Source organism: Medicago sativa, chromosome 3, assembly GCF_051527215.1.
Source record: "Medicago sativa cultivar Bolivia chromosome 3, Bolivia_mono, whole genome shotgun sequence".
In the NCBI taxonomy this organism is placed as follows: domain Eukaryota; kingdom Viridiplantae; phylum Streptophyta; class Magnoliopsida; order Fabales; family Fabaceae; genus Medicago; species Medicago sativa.
Genome location: NC_140751.1, coordinates 12,473,224 through 12,494,894, shown reverse-complemented (window position 1 = coordinate 12,494,894; position 21,671 = coordinate 12,473,224). Strand labels below are relative to the sequence as shown.

At 36.6% G+C, this 21,671-nt stretch overlaps 2 protein-coding genes across 4 annotated transcripts; one reads left to right on the top strand and one right to left on the bottom strand.

Annotated features, from left to right (window-relative positions):
• Positions 1 to 2,309: 2,309 nt before the first annotated feature.
• Positions 2,310 to 9,721, bottom strand: ATG6 (AUTOPHAGY 6). 3 transcript variants are annotated; one of them, XM_085750888.1, is made up of 10 exons: positions 9,508 to 9,721; positions 8,138 to 8,463; positions 7,797 to 7,967; positions 6,562 to 6,686; positions 6,312 to 6,363; positions 5,978 to 6,136; positions 4,536 to 4,621; positions 3,790 to 3,861; positions 3,162 to 3,311; positions 2,310 to 2,811 (listed from the first exon to the last, which is right to left on the bottom strand). In XM_085750888.1, exons 1-10 carry the CDS (start codon positions 9,683 to 9,685, stop codon positions 2,574 to 2,576), a joined length of 1,557 nt encoding a protein of 518 aa, XP_085607014.1. In that variant the 5' UTR covers positions 9,686 to 9,721; the 3' UTR covers positions 2,310 to 2,573. The 3 variants fall into 3 exon arrangements, with proteins under 3 accessions (XP_085607014.1, XP_085607015.1, XP_085607016.1); XM_085750889.1 differs by having other exon boundaries at positions 6,312 to 6,360; XM_085750890.1 differs by lacking the exon at positions 6,562 to 6,686 and having other exon boundaries at positions 7,786 to 7,967.
• Positions 9,722 to 13,048: 3,327 nt separating this feature from the next.
• LOC146935802 (uncharacterized) lies at positions 13,049 to 14,753 on the top strand. Its single transcript, XM_085749103.1, has 3 exons — positions 13,049 to 13,497; positions 13,609 to 14,485; positions 14,616 to 14,753. Exons 1-3 carry the CDS (start codon positions 13,049 to 13,051, stop codon positions 14,751 to 14,753), a joined length of 1,464 nt encoding a protein of 487 aa, XP_085605229.1.
• Positions 14,754 to 21,671: the final 6,918 nt, after the last annotated feature.

Below are 21,671 nucleotides of genomic sequence, written 5' to 3'. Positions count from 1 at the left end.
CAAAAACACAAAAAAAAAATTAGAAATTGAATTATGAGCTAATTGTTTTTAGAGACATTTACAAAATATAAAGAAAAGATATGCAAAGTTTCATAGAATTAAGAGCTGGTAGATTTTTCAAGCAAAACGTGTAAAATTGTAATTTTGTTTTGAGTAAACATACACTCGCGGGTCAAAAATTAGGCATATGCTTAGAGAATCATAAAAAGCGTCACCATGAAATTTTGGAGTTTTTAAATGATGGATGAATTAATGATGAATTGTTTAAGAAATTCATAATTACGAGGACTAAAATTTAGGGTGGGTTCTAGGGTGAGGGTTCAATTAAGTCCCTCACCAGTAAAGCACCAAAAACTCATCATTAGATTGAATCAATGGTCGATATTATTTGAAAATAAAAACAAGAACATCTATTCTTTTCCACACACAATTATGTCCATATCTCTATCCTCTCCAACTTCCATTTTGATTTTCACGCATCCTCTCCGGTTTTAGAAGTTGCAAATCTAGTGTGTGGTTTTATTTTCTCGGTGAGACCAAGTGAGAACTATTATTTTTCATCAAATCAATAAAAGAAGTATCCATTGGCAAACAATAACACATTAATATAATCAAATTGAGGGTGATGAGACCAAACCGTTCCAAATCGAAGGCCGCTTATAAAAAAAAAAATTATAGTCTAAAGCCACTTCATATAATCGTCAAACATTCATTCAAATTGATTGCATTTTCTCTTTTCACGGTTGTAATGGAAAGTTAATTGAAGTTGCTGGTCAAAATTAAACCTGTATTCTACCTTGGCTATTTAACCCAATCAAAATAAAAACAATAAAAGCATAAAGGCAACTATAATCTTTGTTCAATCGCAACATGGTGTGGCCAAATTTTATTGATTAACAACACGGGTTCCATTTTATTTTTGGAAAGCATATGCATATTGTGGTGAATTGAAAATGATGCAAATGGAAGAGATAAGGGTAGAATTGAGTGTGGAAAGGAATATATTTTCTTGTTTTTATTTTCAAATAATCTCGACCATTAATTCAATCTAATGATGAGTTTTTGGTGCTTTACCGGTGAGCGACTTAATTGAAGAATCCACCAAAATTTAGTCCTTCCCTTGTCAAAAAAATTTTAATTTTTGTGGAAAGACATATTTCAACCTCTAGATCACTTTTCTAGACTTCACGTATATTAAATGGTCAAAAATTAAAAGAATCTTAAATTACAAGGGCGAAATATGTGTTTTTTATTGTACAGATTCATTTTTTAGACTTCGTGTATATTACATGGTCAATTTAAACAATTAACCCTAAAAAAAATAATTACAATACAAATTATTATCAAAGGGTTGAGTCTAACGAAATAGATTATACACGTACTCTTACAAAGTGAACAAATGGCAAAATATGACTAGCATTCTCTCTTCCTTCCATATAGTATACTCCCAATTTCCAATAAAGAAATGAATTAAAATTCAAATTGTTATCTAGGTACTCTTACAACATGATGAGTAAAGGTTTGGATTTCATGTTCCCCTGAAGAACATAATTCAGTTGAAAGGGACATTGTTATATGTAAGAAGGGTTCAAACACCAGATTCCATATTTTATTCAACTTAAAGGGTGAAGTTTCTAGTCACTAGATTATTTGCAAGAAAAAAAAAAGTTTGAATTTTAGCTGTAAGAGATAATCACATTTAGTATGTGACACACCTCAAATAATATTACCTCAAATGAAAGAAATCTAACAAAAAAAAATAGTGTTAAAATTATATAAAAAGATAAATGTCCCAATCAGATAACTCAGTTGGTAAGCTGAGGGACGTTCAAAACTTCTAACCGAGAGTTCGACGGTTCGAAACCTAAAACTAACATAACTTATAGTTTACTAACAACTAATTACAGTTTACTAACAACTAATTACTAACAACCAACTAATAATAATAATTTACTAACAACAATTTACTAACAACTAAATAATAATTTACTAACAACAATTTACTAACAACTAATAACCACTAATCTAACAACTAACTTTTTTCCTAGTTGATTTCATCAACTCGCAAATTGCAACACAAATCTTTAATACGTCCTGAAATACCATTTTGATTTGTTCAAAAAATAATACATCCTGAAATATATTTCCTGAAAAAGCACAATTTTTATACCTTCCGAATGTATATTTTCAAACAAAAACATGTCTATACCTCCATCAAAGGCAGCCAATGTTGTACATTTCGACAATTCATGAAAATCTATAACCTCTAGTCAAAAGGGAAAAGGGGACAAGGAATACTCTAAATTGGATTTTGAAAAGGACATTATTCGAATATATACTAAGCATCTAATAACATATAGATTTCAATAAATATATGAACAGTAATGTATTTTGACAACAAACTCGAGTATAGTAAAAGTTTCAAAACTAAAGAATACAAGAGGACATAAGCTATTGGTATTAAGTACTACTCACAAGAACTGCAATAATCTGACTAAACTTGTATGAACCTTTAACAGCTAAATAGTTCTATGTACATATCTGTGTTACCTAAATCCTAGAATATGTTATGTTCAGTTTCTGGATTCAGATTTGGCTTCAGTACCACGCTTTGGGTACAAAGATCCTACAGCTGGCACTTCAGCATGTGAAGATACCATTGCTGAAAGAGGTTGGAAGTTTGTATTTCCAACAAACCAATAGAGAGCCCATTTCAAATTACAGAGTGTGTACTTGAGTGCTTTCGTCCAATTTTCCTGCTTATTAAAGCTTTGGGTGATGGAATAGTTTTCAACTTTGTCATTATCAATCCTACAAACCAGCACAAATATTTGTTATTTTCAATGCTACAAACTAACACAAGATAGTCATAGACATAAACGGTTTGATAAATGATTCACAGAGTATGGTATATATACAGATAAATTAGCAAAACCACCTAGTATGATAAACATCAAAAAGGAAAAGGCATCTTTTATTTTGATATGATAGAAAAGGGCATATTTGAACTCATGAAAAAAAAGAATTTTTATTTTTTTTAAATTGTACGGTTTAGTTAGGGGAAGAGGAAAAGAGGGAACTAGTAAATATGGCATCTTTGAACTAATAAATATATTATATGCAATGATACTTTTTTTTGCACCATATGTAACAATGCTTACTTATAAGGTAGCTTGAAACATTTCTCTGGTGGTATGTTGTTCTCTTGATCCTTAGACTTGGCAAATTCTGCAAAATCCTTGAGGCATGCTAAAAACAATGTCATTGCTTTGTCATATCGAGTGCTCCAGAACAAGTTGACTGGACCAAACCTGCAAAACCGTAGCCATTAATAATGCACGGCGATGGTACACAAGTTTAACAACAATCCTAAAGGCAACAAGTACTCTGTATCATTTTTTCTGCAACATTTTATATTATTACGACTCAGAACACCAACCACAATATCACCACAGGCATACAGAACCCGAGCCAGGGCAAAGTCACAGCCCTAATGCAACATTTATCACCACAGGCATAAAGAACCCAAGCCAGGGGAAGGGCACGACCCTAAATATTTTAAAAATAACAAGAATGCAGCTCCAAAGGTTACTCTGGTGTTTAACTAAAAAAATTAACAAAACTAAAATGCAGACAAATTGAAATTGCTGCAAACAAATCAGCGAGCACATCTGATTTTCTTCCATGCATGATATTTATGATTTTCGCTCAATTTGAGCCATATACTTAAGAAAAAAAGTAATACATCATAAATACAATTACAAAAGTAGAAACAGAAGGCGCACTTACAGCTCATAAGTACTGTTGCTGGTGTCTGTGATTCGAGGGTAGCTACCCATTGGAATTATTTTTATTCGATATCTAAAAAGTAATGAGTTAAGGGCATGTTTCAAGCCATTCCCAATAAATTATATGTAAAATGTAAAATGATATGTGGACACAAAAGCAAATACCATCTTGTAAGTTTCACTTCATGTAAAATTTCAACTCAACTAGATACCATCTTGTACTAACGTAGAGTAAGAAAATCAACTAAAATAATTCCAAATTAACTATGATTGGAAAATTAGTTCATCTGCCACCATATTATATACTGTCTAGAAAATAATAAATTTGAATTAGACTTAAATGTTCATGTAGTGCAATTCAACACAAGTGACAACACTTAATAAACTTTGGCTTAACTACCATGCAAGATTTTAACAAATATTTTGCCTATGAACCATGAAGACAATGACCTCTGTCTTCTTAAAATCATTCATTATTACGATTTTTTCATGTACGTATCACTTGCAAAAATATAAGAAAAAATTAACTTCCCTCAAAAAAACAAAAATCAACTTAATTAGCAGATGATTTCTATCACTATAACATGGTATCTCAAGCACTTAGCATGCCCACCGTCGGATGTAAAATTCTGTTTTGAACAAGTTTCATTTATTCATGATTATTTTATTACATTGAAACATAAGAGAAATTCTATCATATTAACAGTACTAACTACTAATCTGATATACTTAATGAAAAAAGGATACTGAAACTTCGGTCGGAAATACTGGCACATTGTATGCAGAAGAAGGCAAGCTTGGCCCCAGGCAGCATTTATCTCATCCCATTCTACCTAAATGTTTTAAAAATCAAGAATAGTATACATCATATCAAAACAGTAAATCTTAAACTAGAAAGAAAAAGGACTCAAGATTAAGAACAAAAGAGGAGAAAATTCCTCAGGATAAAAAATTATAACCACATCAAATGAGAGAAGGACAAACGCAGCTACACTACAATTTATTTTATGAAGGAAATAGCAAAACATGGCACACACCATGAAGTTGAACATGTGATCAGTTAGTTATCCATATACATTTATATAAATAAGTTTAATTTACGCACCTAAATATTTTTGTAAACAAAGAAGTGTACTTAGACATGAAAACTGACAGTAAGCAAGAAACGGAGTTATTAATGAAATTATTACAAAGAAAGTGACTCGAATTAGCAACCTTATAAACAACATCTTCGCATATGCTAGTAGCTCACAGAGTAGTCAATAGCTATAGCGGCATAGCGTAGCGGTGCGTTTCAAGATAGCAGCCACTATAGCTGCTAGAGCAGTAGCGGAATCTGATCCACTATTGAATTTTAGCAAGTAAATTCCCAAATTGACCCTAACTTTAAAACCATTTTGAGGGTATTTTGGGGATTTTGTATAAACCCTAAAATTTTCTTAACTCTTTCTTTTCACGCCACAAAACACATGATCAGAAGTGAAAACACGATCTGGGTTTCACTTCCTTCTCACACGATCTGCTTCCATCTATCTTCCACTGTTTGGCTTCCATCTATCTTCCTCTGTTTGGGTTCCATCTATCTTCCTCTGTTCATTGTTCTCTTTTTAGTCCCTCTGTTCTTCATTACTTTTTTGTTTTACGATTTTTCTTTTCCTCTGTTCTCTTTTTTTCTTTGTTCCTCTGTCTTTTCATTTATGGTTCGGGTTCCTCTGTTCTGTTCTTTAATTTTCTTTTTTTCTTTCTTCCTTTTATTGTCTTTGTTTCTTTGCCATTTGCTTCTCTCTCCGTCCTTATATTTGTCTTTTGTTGGAATTTGGATTTGAATGTAATGTTTTGATTAAGACTTGTGAATGTTGGAGTGTTTTGATTTATGAATGTTTCATGGGATTTGAGTGTTTTGATTCATGTTATTTGTCCAAAAAAATATTGATTAAATAGCAGTCATCCCACTATACGCTATCCTGCAAAACCCCTTTTGGGGTCGGCCGTTACGCGCCGCAATCTGGGATTGACTACTATGATAGCTAATCAACTATTTTAAACAACATTTTCGCATATGCGGGTAGGTAGCTCATCAATTATTGTAAATGAATAAGCTTCCAATGATGAAATCAAATCATACATATTGAGCTTAACAACATATTAACACAGCTAAAAACCATAAAACAACATGTGACGCATCTTACTGGAATTTTGGGGAGTCTTCCAAGCCGAAAATTGTTAATTGTACCAAACTCTCCATCATGAGAAATGGGAAAGGCATCATTGAGCACGTTTGTTCTCTTCAACAATTCTAAATGTGCTTGTGAAACTTCAATCTTGGCCAAAATTGCATCTCTCTCCTCCTGTTGATTGAAATATTTTTGCACAATGCTCAGACTTAGAAGTTTCATGATTATTCCAAAAAACAGACAGGACACAGATGTTCTTATGCAAGTTGCTTCAATTTTTTCATACAAAATCATCTAAAGACTCAATAAAATGAAAGGTAAAACATAAATAAATAAAAAACTTACAAACCTGATGTGAAATCAATTGAAACTGAAAATTATTGAACTCATGCCAATACCTGCTACACATTCAGACATGTAAAATTAATGATTGACATCAAGCATCCATACGCACTAAAGAATAAAAGAAAAAATATTCACAGAAAGTTTATTTTGGGGGTTGAGGGGTGAGGTTAGAGATTTTTCAGTATCTTGAACTATGGCATTGTTTTATTTGAAAATATAATATTGTTAAGGACAAAGGTACAGTGAAAATATACCGCTCCTCCAATTCTTTGAAGCGGCTAGATTTTAACTCAAGTTCCTTCAGTTCAGCATTTACTTCAGCATTCTGTCTCTCTGTTTCTTCAATTGCCGCTTCTAGTCTTCTTTCTTCTTCTTCAATCTTGAATATCATTTTAAGTAGTAAATAATTAATTAGGCTTTCAAAGAAAACATAATGGCACACTTAACAAAATGATGTTAATCAGACCAGTGTTTTCAAAAATTAGAATACAGTCATTTCTGATTTCTTATTTAAAAAAACTCCAAATCTCCAAACAAACAATGATAGCCATAACTTTAAAATTCAAAGCAGGTGTAACCCATTTTGATAGAACTGGACCATAAACTAGCGAATATCAGAAAGAGAACATGGGAATGAAATTGAATATCCCTCTATAAATCTATACCAAAGGGTGTGTCTCCCTCCAAAAGAAACTAATAAATAACCAACTAACTGAACCCATTTACATTCTCTACCTCTATTTATATCCAGCTACCAAAGTTAGAGGGCTAACTAACTCGACTTTTGCTAACAAGACCTAACCAACAGAGCTAACACAGTTCTGGGCACATCACTCTTTCATCAAACATACACATCTCCAATTGGGTGCCTGTTGCTAACACAAATTAAAACTTCAAGATTGAAAAGGGTAGCATCAATTTTTAATAGTTATGGAAAGAGGAAAAATTACTTTCTGGCTGTCAGGTATACATAATATTACATATATATTTCCTACATAGGAATCATCTTTTGGAATTATACAAGAAGACAAATTAAAATGTGACGGTAGTTTAGATGTCACGCTGAATCTTGAAACAACAACACCATGAGAGAGTGCAACTTCCAAATCAAATATGTCATGGCTCTTGAAAGGTTTTGAAGCTTTGACAAAACTCAATAACACAAAAATGTATCCGAGTGAATTTGGTCTGGTATGTATTTATTGTTGCAAAAATCATGTAATTATTTATTCTATACAACATTTCACAACAGATTATTTATGGTGTGATGTTAAACCGTTCTCCAGAGTTATGAGGTAAAATGCTTCCAACATGGAATGTGTTTTCAAATACAACATTCAGAACAAACCAATATAGCAAGAAAACACATACCGGCCATAAATTCAAACAAAGCAAACAGAGGTTATGAATACAACCAATGGTTTGATCTTCAATCCTAAAGTAACAGTTATGTAATATACACATTGTAGATAGTAAACCTGATGAGCACCTTCAATTTCTCCTTAAGAAAATCAGCCTCGCTGAGGACATCTTTAGCCTCCCCCTCCAAGCGTTTAAGACAGGCTTCATATGCTTCAATGTCCCTATTTACATCTTCAACCTCTTTATCAAGCTTATCAGACAAAACTCGCATGCAGTCAAGGCATAAAGGCTGTTCAACCTGAAACCATATACATAAAACATTCAAACTATGATCTAACACACTCCAAATATTGATATATTAATAAATAATCAAAATTTTTCCAAACGTTTGCTCAAGATGCTGCCATGTATAAACTAGTATATTTCCAATTTAAGTTGAAGCAAATATGCAGAATTCAGTACGCGCACCTGTGTCTGTGTAGTGGCAATCTCAAATGCTCGAGTCAGGACAGTAATAGTTGAATTGAATCCAGAGTTATGAGGTGGCAAATGACCACCATGATCAACCCCCGGAGACAATGAGTTTCCCCCGCCTCCATCAGACGCAGATTCCGACTTGTACACTACCACAAAAGACTCTTCCATTGTCTTTCCAGGATGGGATGTATCACCACGAGGCCGAGGAGGAACTCCTTGAGCCTGAGGTCTTTGCTTTGGCAACACAACATATGAGTTGTCCATTTTAGTTGTGCTCATCACACTGCTAGCACCATGAATGGATGACCCTTGCATCCCTACACACATTTATTAAATCACCATTCTATATCATCACACTAACTCTGTTCAAATAATTAAAATAATCACAAGATGAATGCATCAATAATCTTCATTTCGCAAAAATAAAACCATTCTGTTAATACTATTCAAAATCAAAATTAACAACGGCACACCAACAAAAAAGGTTAAAAATTGCAAACAGAGAATAAGCCTAACCAACGACAAATATTCACACAGAACCGGTGAACCGTACAATTGAAGCAACACCGATAGTGAATCAACAATAACAATATCTATTCAAGTTGTAATCACTACTCAGCAAACACAGTCGCCATTATTTACCTCTTCGTCATGAATAAATCATCGCAATTATTCTCATTTGCAATCGTTGCAATAAAATGCCACAAAATTCACATTAAAAAAAACACCATCTGTCTACTAAATCAACAAAAAACAACAAAATCCATTCATACTAAAAAACACAACACAATCCATTCTAGTTCTAATTGTAATCAGTACACACAGTTGTCACCATGAATTGATGATCCTTGCACACTTCGGCTCTGTTTGCAAGTTCAGAGGGGAGGACTTTAGGTAAAAGGAAAGGAGGAAAGGGAAATGGAAGATAGGATAGTCCCCCAACTTGAATAAGGGGGTTTGTTTTCCTTCATAATACAAAATCCCCCAAAAATAGGGGAACACAAAAAGTTGACGAATTTTTAAGTTTTAAATAAATTCTTCAAATCCAATCTATGTTGTTATAATACTCTCAACATTAAGAATGTATTAATGATAAACATTCATTTATAATTCTCTACAAAAGAACTCTCTAAAAAAATGTGGAAGATTTCTCTATATTTCCCTCTACTCCCCTCCAAACCCGCAAACAGAGCCTTAATTCACTCAACACAAAAACCATAAAATTCATTTTTGATACAAAAATTGAATAAACAAACAAGAATAATAGCTGCAATAAAACTGCTCCAAATTCAAAGAAAGAATCAGCGAATTGCAGAGGAACGTTAATTAAGAAAATCCAAAGAGAGTAATAAGAAACTAACCAGAACGAGAAGGATCGTTGAAGTACTTTTCGGCGTAAGAATCGACGCCAACGATGCAAAGTGGATTGCGGCAGTTCTGACAAACCCATCGAGGGACGTTCGGATCCACCGGTAAGCTCCGATTCCGACCCTTTTTCGTCGTCTCTCTCATCCTCTCTTGCACCGATGAGATTTTCATTGCAATTTAAGGCTACTTTTATAAATTAGAACCAATGAGATTTTCATTGTTAATAGTTTTAGGCTACTTTTATAAATTTTAAAAGTTTAGGTGAAATTTAAGGGACCAATTGCAATTTATAAAAAAATATGGGGATTGTATGTATTTTTTAAAAGTTTTAGGGTTTGATTTGCACTTTTTTAAATTTATAGGGTCAATTCAATAAATTTGAAAAAAAATATGGACTAACTTGCTAAATTTAAAAATTCTAAAAATTATTTGAGAATCATGTTATACGGAAAAAAATTCAAATTCCTAGCTTTTTGGTGTCGTTTTAAATTCTCCAAATTTAACAAAAATAAATTGCATGATATATGTAGCGTTTGGGGTTTCAATCTCGGATACCCCACTAAGTTACTTGACCAAAAAATAAAACTTTTTAAATTTCTATCATTTTAAAATAATTATATGAAGTAAGAGTAAAGAAAACTCGTAGTGTGTTTCGAAGTAAAGTGTCTTATTTTTGGTGAAATACTTTTGTGTTTTTGGATTGGATTTGTGGTTGATAGTGATTTCACTACCATTCTTCAACTTTCCTCGTCACTTCATGTTTCACTAGAATCTACAAAATAAAATTTTATTAGGGAAAAATATTGTGGATTTCGTCCCACAAAACGTTTGTTTGGGGTTTTTAGTTTGATCTTTCCATTTTAAAGATTTAATCAGTTGCATTAGGGACAAAATTTCCGCTTTCATATGAATTAAGAAAACTATCTTCAAAAAAAAAAATTAAGAAAAAAAAATTAGTCTAGTTTGAATAGAAAAATAAATTGATATTAATGACTAGTCTCACACAATGGTGTCAAAAACTTGATACACCTGCAAATGCATGGGTAGCTCCCTATGTTGCTTAAGTTGGTTATTTATGGCTTCAGTTGTATTTTTTAAAACACGATGAGTGATATAGAGCGGTACTTAGAGAGAGAAAGTAAGAATGGGAAAGGGTCAACATGGGTCAATGGGAGAGGGAGTTCTGCGGCTGTTCACATAAATGGATTTGTCCAGAATATTGATAAGAGCTTTACATCTTTCTTTTTCACCGATTTCCCTGAGGAATGCTATGTCTCTGAGTTATATCAAGTGTTCATGCCGTTTGGGAAGGTGGGTAAGATCTACGTTCCTTTGAAGCGTGATCGGAGAGGGAGAAGATTTGGGTTCGTGAAGTTTCAGAAGGTGGCCGGCGTGGAGGCGTGGGGAGGAAGTTGCAGGATGTTTGGCTGGGAGATTCCAGATTGAAGGTGAATATGGCCCGGTTCGGTCGCGAATTCAAGAAGGTGCAGGAGGTGGAGCGAGAGAAGAAGGTGGTCGGTGATACGTTTGGAGGAGCACCGAGAGGGAAAGAGGTTGTCGGTGTGCGTCTAGGAGGTGCAGTGCAAGGGAAGGAGATGGTTGATGCTATGTTGTGGCCTTCTTATAAGGGGGTTCATAACTCTGTGAGGCAACAGGTTCCGGCGGCGGAGTACCGGAAGCTAGATTTACTTCCATCGGAAGACCGTTTGAATCATCTTGAACACTGTTTCGTGGTGGTCTTGGCGTTCAAAAGGGGGCTGTAGATGTACAAAACTGCTTGGTCTTAGGTGGTTTTTCTGATATTGTTGTCAGATCCTTTGGTGAGAACAAGGTGTTGATTCACATTGACAATCCTTCTAAGGTGGTTGAAGCAGAACGGAAGCATGATCAGTGGTGGCGGGGATTGTTCAAGGAGGTATTTCCGTGGGCTCCGCAGATGGTGGTTAGAAATAGGCGTGTATGGATGAGAGTCTCGGGACTACCCTTGCATGTTTGGGAGGAAAGAAGCTTCAAGTTGCTAGGAGCTCTCTTTGGTGAGTTTTTGGATTTTGATCACGATACTATTGATTTCAATTGGTTGGAATTTGCTCGGATTCTAGTATCAACGACACATATGGATATGATTAGTGAACATCTCAAGGTGGTGGTTATGGGTGTTGTTTTCAATATCTGGGTGGTAGAAGAGGTTAATCTGATGATGGGTGTGATGAAGAAGGGTGCTCAAGACTGGGAGGAGGTGTCATCAGCGTCCTCACATGGTGGTCATGGGGGTGGTGAAGAGGCTGACTTTTTGGAGGATTGTAGTGACGCAAGTCCTAGAAAGTTTAGCTCTGTAAATTTAGGGGATTTAGTTCGTACAACATTGACATGTCAAAATTTATTGCTGAGTGTTTATAAGGGTGTTGCAGAGAAGACCTTTTTAGAGGACCAACAAATTTTCCCACCTTTAAAACATCCTTTTTCAAGTGAACAAATGGCGGATGTTCAGGTGGCAAAAGAGAGTGTTTCTCTCCCAATGCAACAGAAGCAGTCTGTGAAGATGGGACAAGTGGCGTCTTTGAGTGCGGTAGTGGGGAAGAGTGTGGAAGGATGTATACGGAACCTTGGTGAGCTTGAGGTGGAGAAGTCCCAGGATGTGGGGGAGCAAGTGAAGTCTGTGTTGATGGGGGCGTGGAGTTGGTAGGGTCCGAAGAGGTCGAAGTGCAGCCTTGTCAGTGGGGGGATAAAGTGCGTGTGGATGGCCATATGAAGCAGACTAATGTTATTGGGCCTCTTTTGGGGGATTGTTGTGAGGAAGAATGTAATGAAGGTGAAGAGATTCCTTTTGATAGAGAGGTACGTAAAGCAAATACTCACTTGCATTTTATTTTGGAAGATACCGATCTTTCGGATTTCAGCGATTCAGTTCAGGATTTAAGGGAGGTCCTAGAACAGAAGGCGATTCAGAAGGTTAAGCGGAGGCATAAGAAAAAAGCATGTGGAGGTGTGAAACCTTTACCTTTGGTAACTTCTAATTTGGTGCATTTGGTGGAATTGGCTAAAGGTAGAGGTAAGAGAACTCCTAAGCAGCGTGACACCTCTACTTCAAGTGGAACGGTCTCTAGTAACTGTAATGTGGAAGATGATGGGTTGGCAATGAATTCTTTGAATGGGGATGGGGGGGCCTATTGTGATGGCATCCCCTCCTTCGGGCCTACATTTGATTCTTGATGAGTAAGGTACCTAAGTTCCGGATACCCCTATTTCGACGCGGATTGTGGATCCAATAAAGAAGGTAGAAGCCGGGTTTTTATTTGGACGTTAAAATGACCTTGGCATTTCTTTCACTACACCAGCAGTAGAAAATTCCGATAGATTGGAGGGAATAGAAGTTATTGATGCTAAGAAGAAAGTAATAATGGAGACATTAGAGGGTGATCAATGATTATCACAACTTTCAACATTAGAGTTTTGGGAGGGGCGATCAAGAAAAACAATATTAAAGAGTTGGTTCGTCTTCAAAAGGTGCAGTTCTTGGCGATCCAAGAAACGAAAATGGAGGTGATTTATCAAAACACTTGTCATGCTGTTTGGGGAGGGGAGGACCGTGATTGGGCTTTTCTTCCCTCAGTCGGAAATAGTGGAGGTATTCTTTCTATTTGGCGGAAGTCAAGTGCAAGTTTCAATTTCTCTTTTATTGGGGACGGTTATGTTGGTGTGTGCTTGGATTGGGGGGTGTTAAATCATCGTTGCTTTATAATTAATGTGTATTCCAAATGCGACTTATCGGCTAAAAGAAGATTGTGGGAGAGGCTTCTTGAGTTGAGAAGGAGTTTGGGTGATGGGGCTTGTTGTATCTTAGGGGATTTTAATACGGTAGGGAGTGGTGAAGAAAGAAGGGGGGTGAATGGTGAGGCTTCGTCTAGACAAAGGGAAAAAATGGTTGGTTATAATAATTTTGTGAGGGATGTGGAGATGGAGGATTTGAATGAGTTGGGAAGGAGGTATATGTGGTATAATCCTAATGGTCGTTCTATGAGCCGTATCGATAGGGTGCTTGTTTCGGAGGAATGAGTGTCTTTGTGGGGAGATTCTTCTCTTTGGGTGCTTCCTAGAGATGTATCCGATCATTGTCCGCTTGTTTTGAAAGAAGGGGGATGGGATTGGGGGCCTAGGCCTTTTCGGTTTAATGACTATTGGTTGGATAATCGGAGTTTTAAAGGGGTGGTGGAGGAGGCGTGGAGAGGCTTCCCTAGTGAGGGATGGATGGGTTTTGTGTTGAAAGAAAAGCTTAAGGGTTTGAAAATGAAGATCAAGGAATGGCACAAAGGTGAGTATGGGGACATGGAAGCTAAAATTGATAAGATGGTGGAAAAGATTCGTCTTTTAGATGTTAAAGGGGAAGATATGGGTTTATGTGCTGAGGAAATTCTTTGTCGGAAAAATCTGTTTGGTGATTTGTGGAAACTCCTTAAGGCGAAGGATTCTAATTTGGTGCAAAGAGCGAGATCTAGATGGCTTAAAGATGGGGATGTTAATTCTAAGTATTTTCATAAATGTGTGATATTAAGGAATAATAGGAATTCAATTAAGGCGGTGAAGTTAGGGGAGGAATGGGCGCAGTATCCGTTACAAATTAGGAGTGCGGTGGTGGAGTACTTTTCTAATCAGGTCGCGGCATTGGAGTGGGAACGACCTAAGCTTGATGGGGTTCCTTTTGATAGGTTGTGTTTGGAGGATAAGCTGAGTTTGGAGGCTCCGTTCTCTATGGAGGAAATTGAAGGTGTGTTGGCGGAGTGTGATGTTGATAAAAGTCGGGGCCCGGATGGTTTTTATTTTGCTTTTGTGAAAATGTTTTGGTACATGATAAAGAACGAGGTGAGAATCATGTTTGATCAATTCCATGGGAATGAGAGAATTCCAAAGGCTATGTTGGCGTATTTTGTGGCTTTAATTCCGAAAATCAAGTCGCCTATTGATAAGTGCTCAAAAGTGATTAAATTCATGTGTCAAAAGAAGTATTTTTGTAACTTGTTATGCAAGTTATTCAAGGAAAAGCATTTAATATTTGTAAATTCTCCATTTATGCTTTACATACTTCACTCTACTCAAGTTTGTGCAGGGAAATGCAAGCAAGAAGCAGGAAGTGGCAAAAATGCAAAAGAAGGTCGCTATTGGCGAAACTGGCGCTAATAGCGAAATAACTCTAGAGAGTTACGCTATTAGCGAAGTCATCACGAAGTCAGAAGCCAAACCTTGAAGAAAGTCGCTATCAGCGACATGGACGCTATTGGCGAAATTTGTTAGGTCAGATACTGTTTTCGCCACTCAGAAGATAATGCCCACTCCGTAAATCATGCCACTCATAAGATCTTGCCGGGCACGTCACCAATTAATTTCGCTATTAGCGAAACTGGCGCTAATAGCAAAATTTCCTGCCCTATAAATACAATGCTCTCCTCTCTTCCAATTCATTCAATCTTGTACTCAATACTTTCATATTCTTAGATAGTTTTACGTTTTGTAAGAAAGGAGTTAGTTCCATTCTAAGAGAGAAACATAAAACAAGGTAGTTAGAAATAGGTTTATTGCTTGATTCATTGAGACATCATGAGTCTTGCCATGCAACCTTCATATTCTTCCATCCTTTGTAAGGCTGTCATAGACATATGCAGCTGCTTCTAAACCTTGTGGTTCTAAGGTATTCAACCTAGCTATTATGTAATTTCTTGATTGTTAATATATGGTTCTAGTTTATTTATTCAATATTGTTATTATTCCCGTCTTTAATATTTTCAATAAGATTTAAGATGATTTGGACACGAACTCTTGAATCTAGAACTGGAATAATAATCTATCTTAAATTATCACTCTTGACAAGCTTGACTAATCTTTGATAATCACATTAAATCAAGAACTTAATGCTTTCGGGCATTTAATCGATGGAGAAATCGTCGTTTAAGTTATCCGATCGACTTTGTTATCTTTTAAGTGTTTGGGAAATCGATGTTTAAAACGATAACTTAGAATTAATGATATCACTTTGGACACGAAGGATATTGTAGAAATGATTATGATAATATTGTTAAATATACTAGAACCTGTTAATTGATCGAGAAATTACAGTTGTTATGCTTGGTTGATGTCTCTGACCTCAAGTGTAATGGCTCTAATCTCTTATCATTTTATGTTATGTCATTTAATTAAATTAGTTTCATACAAACAAACAAATTATATTGAGAACCTTAACATGACAGATATTGTGGAAATACTTAAGATAAACACACATCCCTGTGGAGACGATCCTATACTATACTCACGTATAGATAGTTATATGAAATGACCTTTACAAATAAACTTAAGAAAAGTCTTTCAACACCTATGGAGTTGAAAGATTATAGGCCTATCTCTCTTTTAGGGTGTCTTTACAAACTTTTGGCTAAGGTTTTAGCTAGGAGATTGGGAAGGGTGTTGAATCGTATTATATCACCAAATCATTCGACTTTCCTTAAAGGGAGGTGTTTGGGGGATGAGGTTTTGGTGATGAATGAAATTGTGGACTTTGCTAAAAAATCTAAGCCGGATTGTTTGATCCTTAAGGTTGACTTTGAAAAGGCTTATGATTATGTTGATTGGGGTTTTTTGGTCTATATGATGGTGAGAGTGGGGATGGATCCAAAATGGATAGCTTGGATGAAGGCTTGTGTGTGTGGTGGAAGTATGTCCATTCTTGTCAATGGGTGTCCGATGGAAGAGATAAATATTCATCTAGGTCTTAAACAAGGAGACCCTTTAGCTCCGTTCCTCTTTCTCTTGGTGGCAGAGGGTTTTAGTGGGTTAATGAGGAATGCGGAGAGGGTAGGCTTGTTTGAGGGTTTTTCGTTGAAGGAAGAGGGGAAAGTTTTTTCTCATCTTCAATATGCCGATGATACTATTTGTGTGGGGAAAGCTACGGTGGAGAACTTGTGGACTATGAAGGTTTTGCTTAGAGGTTTTGAAATGGTGTCCGGTTTGAAAGTTAATTTTTACAAAAGTTGTTTGTTAGGAATAAACGTGGAGCCCGATTTTATGGATATGGCGTGTAACTTCCAAAATTGTAGCCAAGGTTCCTTCCCCTTCAAATATTTGGGGTTGCCGGTTGGTGGAAATCCGGGAAGAGTTTGTATGTGGGAACCTTTATTAGAGCAATTCTCTAATAAATTATCCTCTTGGGGGAATAAGTACTTAAGTCTTGGAGGTAGAATTGTTCTCCTAAACTCTGTGCTGAAAGCTATTCCTATTTTCTATTTATCTTTTTTCAAGATGCCGGTTAGTGTGATGAAGAAGATTGTTCGAATCCAAAGAGATTTTCTTTGGGGGGTTCGGAGGGTGGTATGAAAATAAATTGGGTGAGTTGGAAGGTAGTTTGTCAACCAAAGGAGTATGGAGGTCTTGGGGTTAGAGATGTGAGGTTGGTTAATTTATGCCTACTTGCTAAGTGGAGGTGGAGGTTGCTTCAAGGTGATAATACCCTTTGGAGGGATGTTCTGGTTGAAAGATATGGGCATAAGGTGTGTGATTTAATGGGTGGAGGGGTTGATGGGTGGCCAAGTAATGTTTCTAGGTGGTGGAAAGACTTGGTGTCGATTGCGAAGTGTGAGGAAGGGAATTGGTTTAATATGGAGGTGGTGAGGAAAGTGGGTAATGGGGCCTTGACTAGCTTTTGGAGAGATCCGTGGAAAGGCGAGGTGGCGTTTATGTTTAAATACCCAAGACTCTTCTCTATTGCTATCAATCAAGAGGTGACGGTTCAAGACATATGGAACTCCAATGCAAGTGGAGAGAGGTGGGCCTTTAGCTGGAGGCGTGTATTGTTTTTGTGGGAAAATAACCTTCTTAGGGAATTATTACGCGATTTGAATGACTTTGTGTGGAATCCTAATGATGACATTTGGAGGTGGAAGTTGGAGGACAGTGAGACATTCTCGGTGAAGTCCTTGTATGTTAAGTTGGAAGGGAGAGGGTTAGGGGAGGTGTTACGGCCGGATGGTGAAAGGAGAGTTTTCAGCAAAATTTGGAAGTCCGGCGCCCCTTCAAAGGTGATAGCTTTTGTGTGGAAGGCGCTTCTTGATCGAATTCCAACTAGGGTTAATTTGTTGAAAAGAAATTGCTTACCTCCGGATATAGGTTCAAATTGTGTTTGGTGTACGACGGTTCCGGAATCTTTGGAACATCTTTCCTTCATTGTGATATGGCTACGATAGTTTGGTCAAATATTATGATGTGGCTAGATTTGAACTTTGTAATGCCTCCGAACTTGTTTGTCCATTGGGAGTGTTGGGTGGGGGGCATTTTAATAAAAAATGGAGAAAGGGTTCGTGCATGATTTGGCAAGTGGTTATTTGGGTGATTTGGAATGCGAGAAATGGAATCATTTTTAATAATGAGAATACTAATTGGGAGGATCTAGTTGAGAAGGTCAAGGTGTTGACTTGGCGGTGGTTGTTGAGCCGTGGTAGTACTCTGGCGTGTATGTTTTATGAATGGTGTTGGTGCCCGAAGGATTGTTTACTGCGTTGATTTGGGGTCTGCAATCAGCCTGCTGTCATCTGGTTTCTGGTGTGCAGGGGTTCGTTTTTTGTTGTCTCTGTGTGGTCTTTGAATTGCTGCTGAATGGCTGATTTTGCTTGGTGTTTTGGCATGTATGCAGAAGCATTCTTTTGGTTCAGATGTGGCTTGCAGGGGGTATTGTTTTTCTGTGTTAGATGCTGCCAGTAGTGTCTGCTGGTCCTGCTGGCAGTCATGGTTTGCAGTTGTTTTCTTCTAGTTTTAGCACTCTTCGCTTTGTTTAAGGATGCTGTTTTTTTTCTATGGAGTGCTGCTGTTTTTCTCCTCTGTGGTGGTGTGCGCCTGTGATTTTCTTGCCTTATGCTGTTGTTGTTTTCGTGTGGCATCAATCTAATTGCACATGATGCTGGGTTTTTTTCTTATTAAGGCCTAGCAGTTTGGTTTATTTGTTCTGGGGTGGTTTTTAAGGGGGTTTTCGTTCGAGCCAGTGTTATTGTGGCAACCGATTTCCCCTTGTTTTTGTTTTTTTTCCACCGAAGCTTATTAGTGCATCTTACACGGGCTTGTTGGCTAATAATATTTTGCCGATTAAAAAAAAAAGGTTGTATTTATTACATTTTCCACTTCCTCCATTTAATCCTATGTTGGTACATATTGTAGACACATCTTTAAGAAATACATTTTTTGCTTTTCAAGATACTACCAATCTTTACGCCTTTGCGTTCAAGCGGATCATTACCATGACTTGGATACCAATCGCCTGGATTCTAATCCTGATGAAGGAAGTTGGCCCCTCTGGCATTTTTGTAGAAGGGAGGGATGACTTGTCTTCTGACACCCATGAAATTGTTAACGAGAATTGGTCTCGCGTACTTGATGAACAATTCGGAAAGTGTACCAAATCGCACAAGTGGTAAAGTAGTAAGTGAAATCATCTCTACAGAGATTTTCGTTACTACTCGGTAATCAAGCAATCTATGCTGTATAAAGAAAATAACCAATTTCGAGCTCTTTTAGGCTGACTTTTTCTCTTTTCGAAAATGTCTTCAATTTTCAATACTAATAACACATATAACAAATAGATAAGAATAAATTTAAATGTTTAAAAAAATGTAAATATATATGTCTGTTTTTTTCCTTTATCATTTAAAAATTGTAACAAATTAAACGAGTATATTTATATTTACTTTTTCATTATCCCTCTTATACCTTTAAACAACTTTTTCTATAATAAAGATTGTTGTTGGTGTCATTAAAAAGAGAATTTAGATTATATTTTTTTTCCGTTATATTGTTTGTGTTATTGAAATAGATAATCATGGTTAGTTTGGTTTGTTATAATTTGAAAGCAACAAACATTTATATTTTCAGTTCTTTCCCTCAATTTTTTTTTTATATTTTTAGTTTTAATCAAAATCAAAATTTCACAAAAAAAACACCACCCATCATTTTCAAACGTTAGCGCAATAAAAAGAGCGGAAAGACAGACGAGTGAGTGCCCATCTTTTTACTAGTATTATATAACAAAACTCGTGATTTTTTTGGCATATCCGTACCTTAATATTTGTAAAATAGCCATGTTCTAGTACCGGTACCCGTATAGTACCGGGTAACATACCCATACTGTTGCGAATTCGATGAAAAAACTCACACTAATAACAACTTGATGTGTGGAGCAAGGGATAATTAAGCAACCAAAATCAAAGTGTATGGAACAGTTATAATCACAAGCCAAAAGTAGAAAACAACAGCGAGAGAAAAGGAAGAGAGAACACAAAAGAATTTGTTGACCCAGTTCGGTCCAAATTGACCTAGTCTGTGGGAGAGAGCAGCCCTCCGTTCTACTATATGATGAGTAACGTTACAAAAGAGATATCAATGGGTTACAAGAATAAGTCTCCCGCCTAATTCTACCCAAATCCCAGCCACTTCCCGTAACCAAGAGACTCAACCCTAATAGTGTTTTCCAAGGTGAATCAACCCTCAAACCCTAGTTTGTTGCCAAGAGACAAACTCTATACAAACCCTAGTTTGATTTCTAAAGCCTTGTTTCAGCCCCTCTATCACAGGTTTACTCTGATACAAAGTCTATATTTATAGTAAAAGTATCTCCCATAAAATTGGAACAAATTTGGCCCAAAATTACGTTTTCGAAAAGAATCTGCACGCAAAATTGGGCCCCGATTTTTACCATTCGGGCGCCGATTTTTTACGAGCCAAACTGCTCCGAAAGACTGCCAAAATCGGGCCCCGATTTTGCCATTCGGGCCCCGATTTGTACTTTCAGCAAACATCAATTTTGGTCTCCAAACTCCAATTTTGAGTCACTTTCACAACAATCTCCACCTTGACTCCAAATTAGTGATGATGCCCATTTAACATCAACACCTTGCTGCTCTTTCCCTTGCTTCCCACTACACCAAGTAGCTCCACAAGTTTACACCTTAACCTCTTCAACCATAGGAATGCCTTCAGCCCTTTTGAAGATCCTTGTGTCCAAACTACTCAAGGAATTTTAGGTAGCTCCACAAGTACACACCTTAACCTCTTCAGCCATCGGAATGTTTTCCGCCTTCTCGAAGATCCTTGTATCCAAACTACACTAGGAATTTCAGGTAGTTCTACAAGACTACACCATACCTCTTCAATACGAGACATCTCCCGCTTCCTTGAAGATCACCTTGCATCCAATCACCCTTGGACTTTTAGGGTAATTCCACAAGCCGTGCTATACATTCTTCAACCTCCGGAATGCCTTCCGTCTTCATGAAGAAATCCCTTTCTCACCACTAGAGCATAGCACCCAAGGTCCTCCATAGTCGTACCATTACCCGATGTGTTCAACTCCACCTAAAGCTGAGCTTCCAACCTCTCAACTAGCAAATGAGTACATCCCACTATGTCTTCCACCTTGAAACTCCACCTCAACAGGTAGATCATGAGTATTCTTACCACCGCCTCTCCAGGCTGATGTTGAGTGTTTAACGTCTCTCCAGACGACCACCGCTCTACCAGGCGTCACCCCCAAGGTGAGAAACATCACCTTCATCCTCCAAACAACACACCATTAAAGCACCTGCATCCTCATAACCCTCAGAGACAATTTGTACGGACTTACCAATCTCTGGACAATCCTTCTTGAAGTGACCCATCTTGTTACACATAAAGCATTTAAACTTTGTCTTGTTACTACTCTTTCCCCGGTTACCTCTACCTCCACCATTCCCTCTTGAAACACTTAGGCCTTCTGTAACGCCCCATTTTTGTTCTAATATTTTAGTAGATGTGTGAGTATTTTTATATAATTTTATTTGTTATATCTATATGTGATTTTATGTGAAATATATGATTTATGTGGTTGTATATTATTTAAATGAATATGACTTTATTATTTGTGGAAATAATAGGAGAAATAGAAATAGGTAGAATTAGTATTTATTTTTGGTTAATGGGAATTAAGTAGAAATTAAATAGAAATTAAGGGAGTTAAGTGAGAAAAGAAAAGAGTTATATTTTTGGGAGTAAAAGAAAGAAAAAGAGATAGAAACATTTTCACGTACAAACATTAGAAAAACTGGTTTTTGGAGAGAAAGAGGAGAAGAACCAAGAGAAAGCTAGGAGAAGAGCTAGG

Excerpts from the sequence above, each read along its gene's own strand:
- ATG6 (XM_085750888.1), bottom strand. The coding sequence starts at position 9,685 with ATGAAAATCTCATCGGTGCAAGAGAGGATGAGAGAGACGACGAAAAAG. Across the intron at positions 6,687-7,796 it reads TTCTTAAGGAGAAATTGAAG|ATTGAAGAAGAAGAAAGAAG; the intron begins GTGCTCATCAGG and ends ATGATATTCAAG. Across the intron at positions 3,312-3,789 it reads AGCAACAGTACTTATGAGCT|GTTTGGTCCAGTCAACTTGT; the intron begins GTAAGTGCGCCT and ends ACGGTTTTGCAG.
- LOC146935802 (XM_085749103.1), top strand. The coding sequence starts at position 13,049 with ATGGAGGTGATTTATCAAAACACTTGTCATGCTGTTTGGGGAGGGGAG. Across the intron at positions 13,498-13,608 it reads TTGAATGAGTTGGGAAGGAG|AGATGTATCCGATCATTGTC; the intron begins GTATATGTGGTA and ends GGTGCTTCCTAG. Across the intron at positions 14,486-14,615 it reads CTATTGATAAGTGCTCAAAA|GGAAATGCAAGCAAGAAGCA; the intron begins GTGATTAAATTC and ends AAGTTTGTGCAG.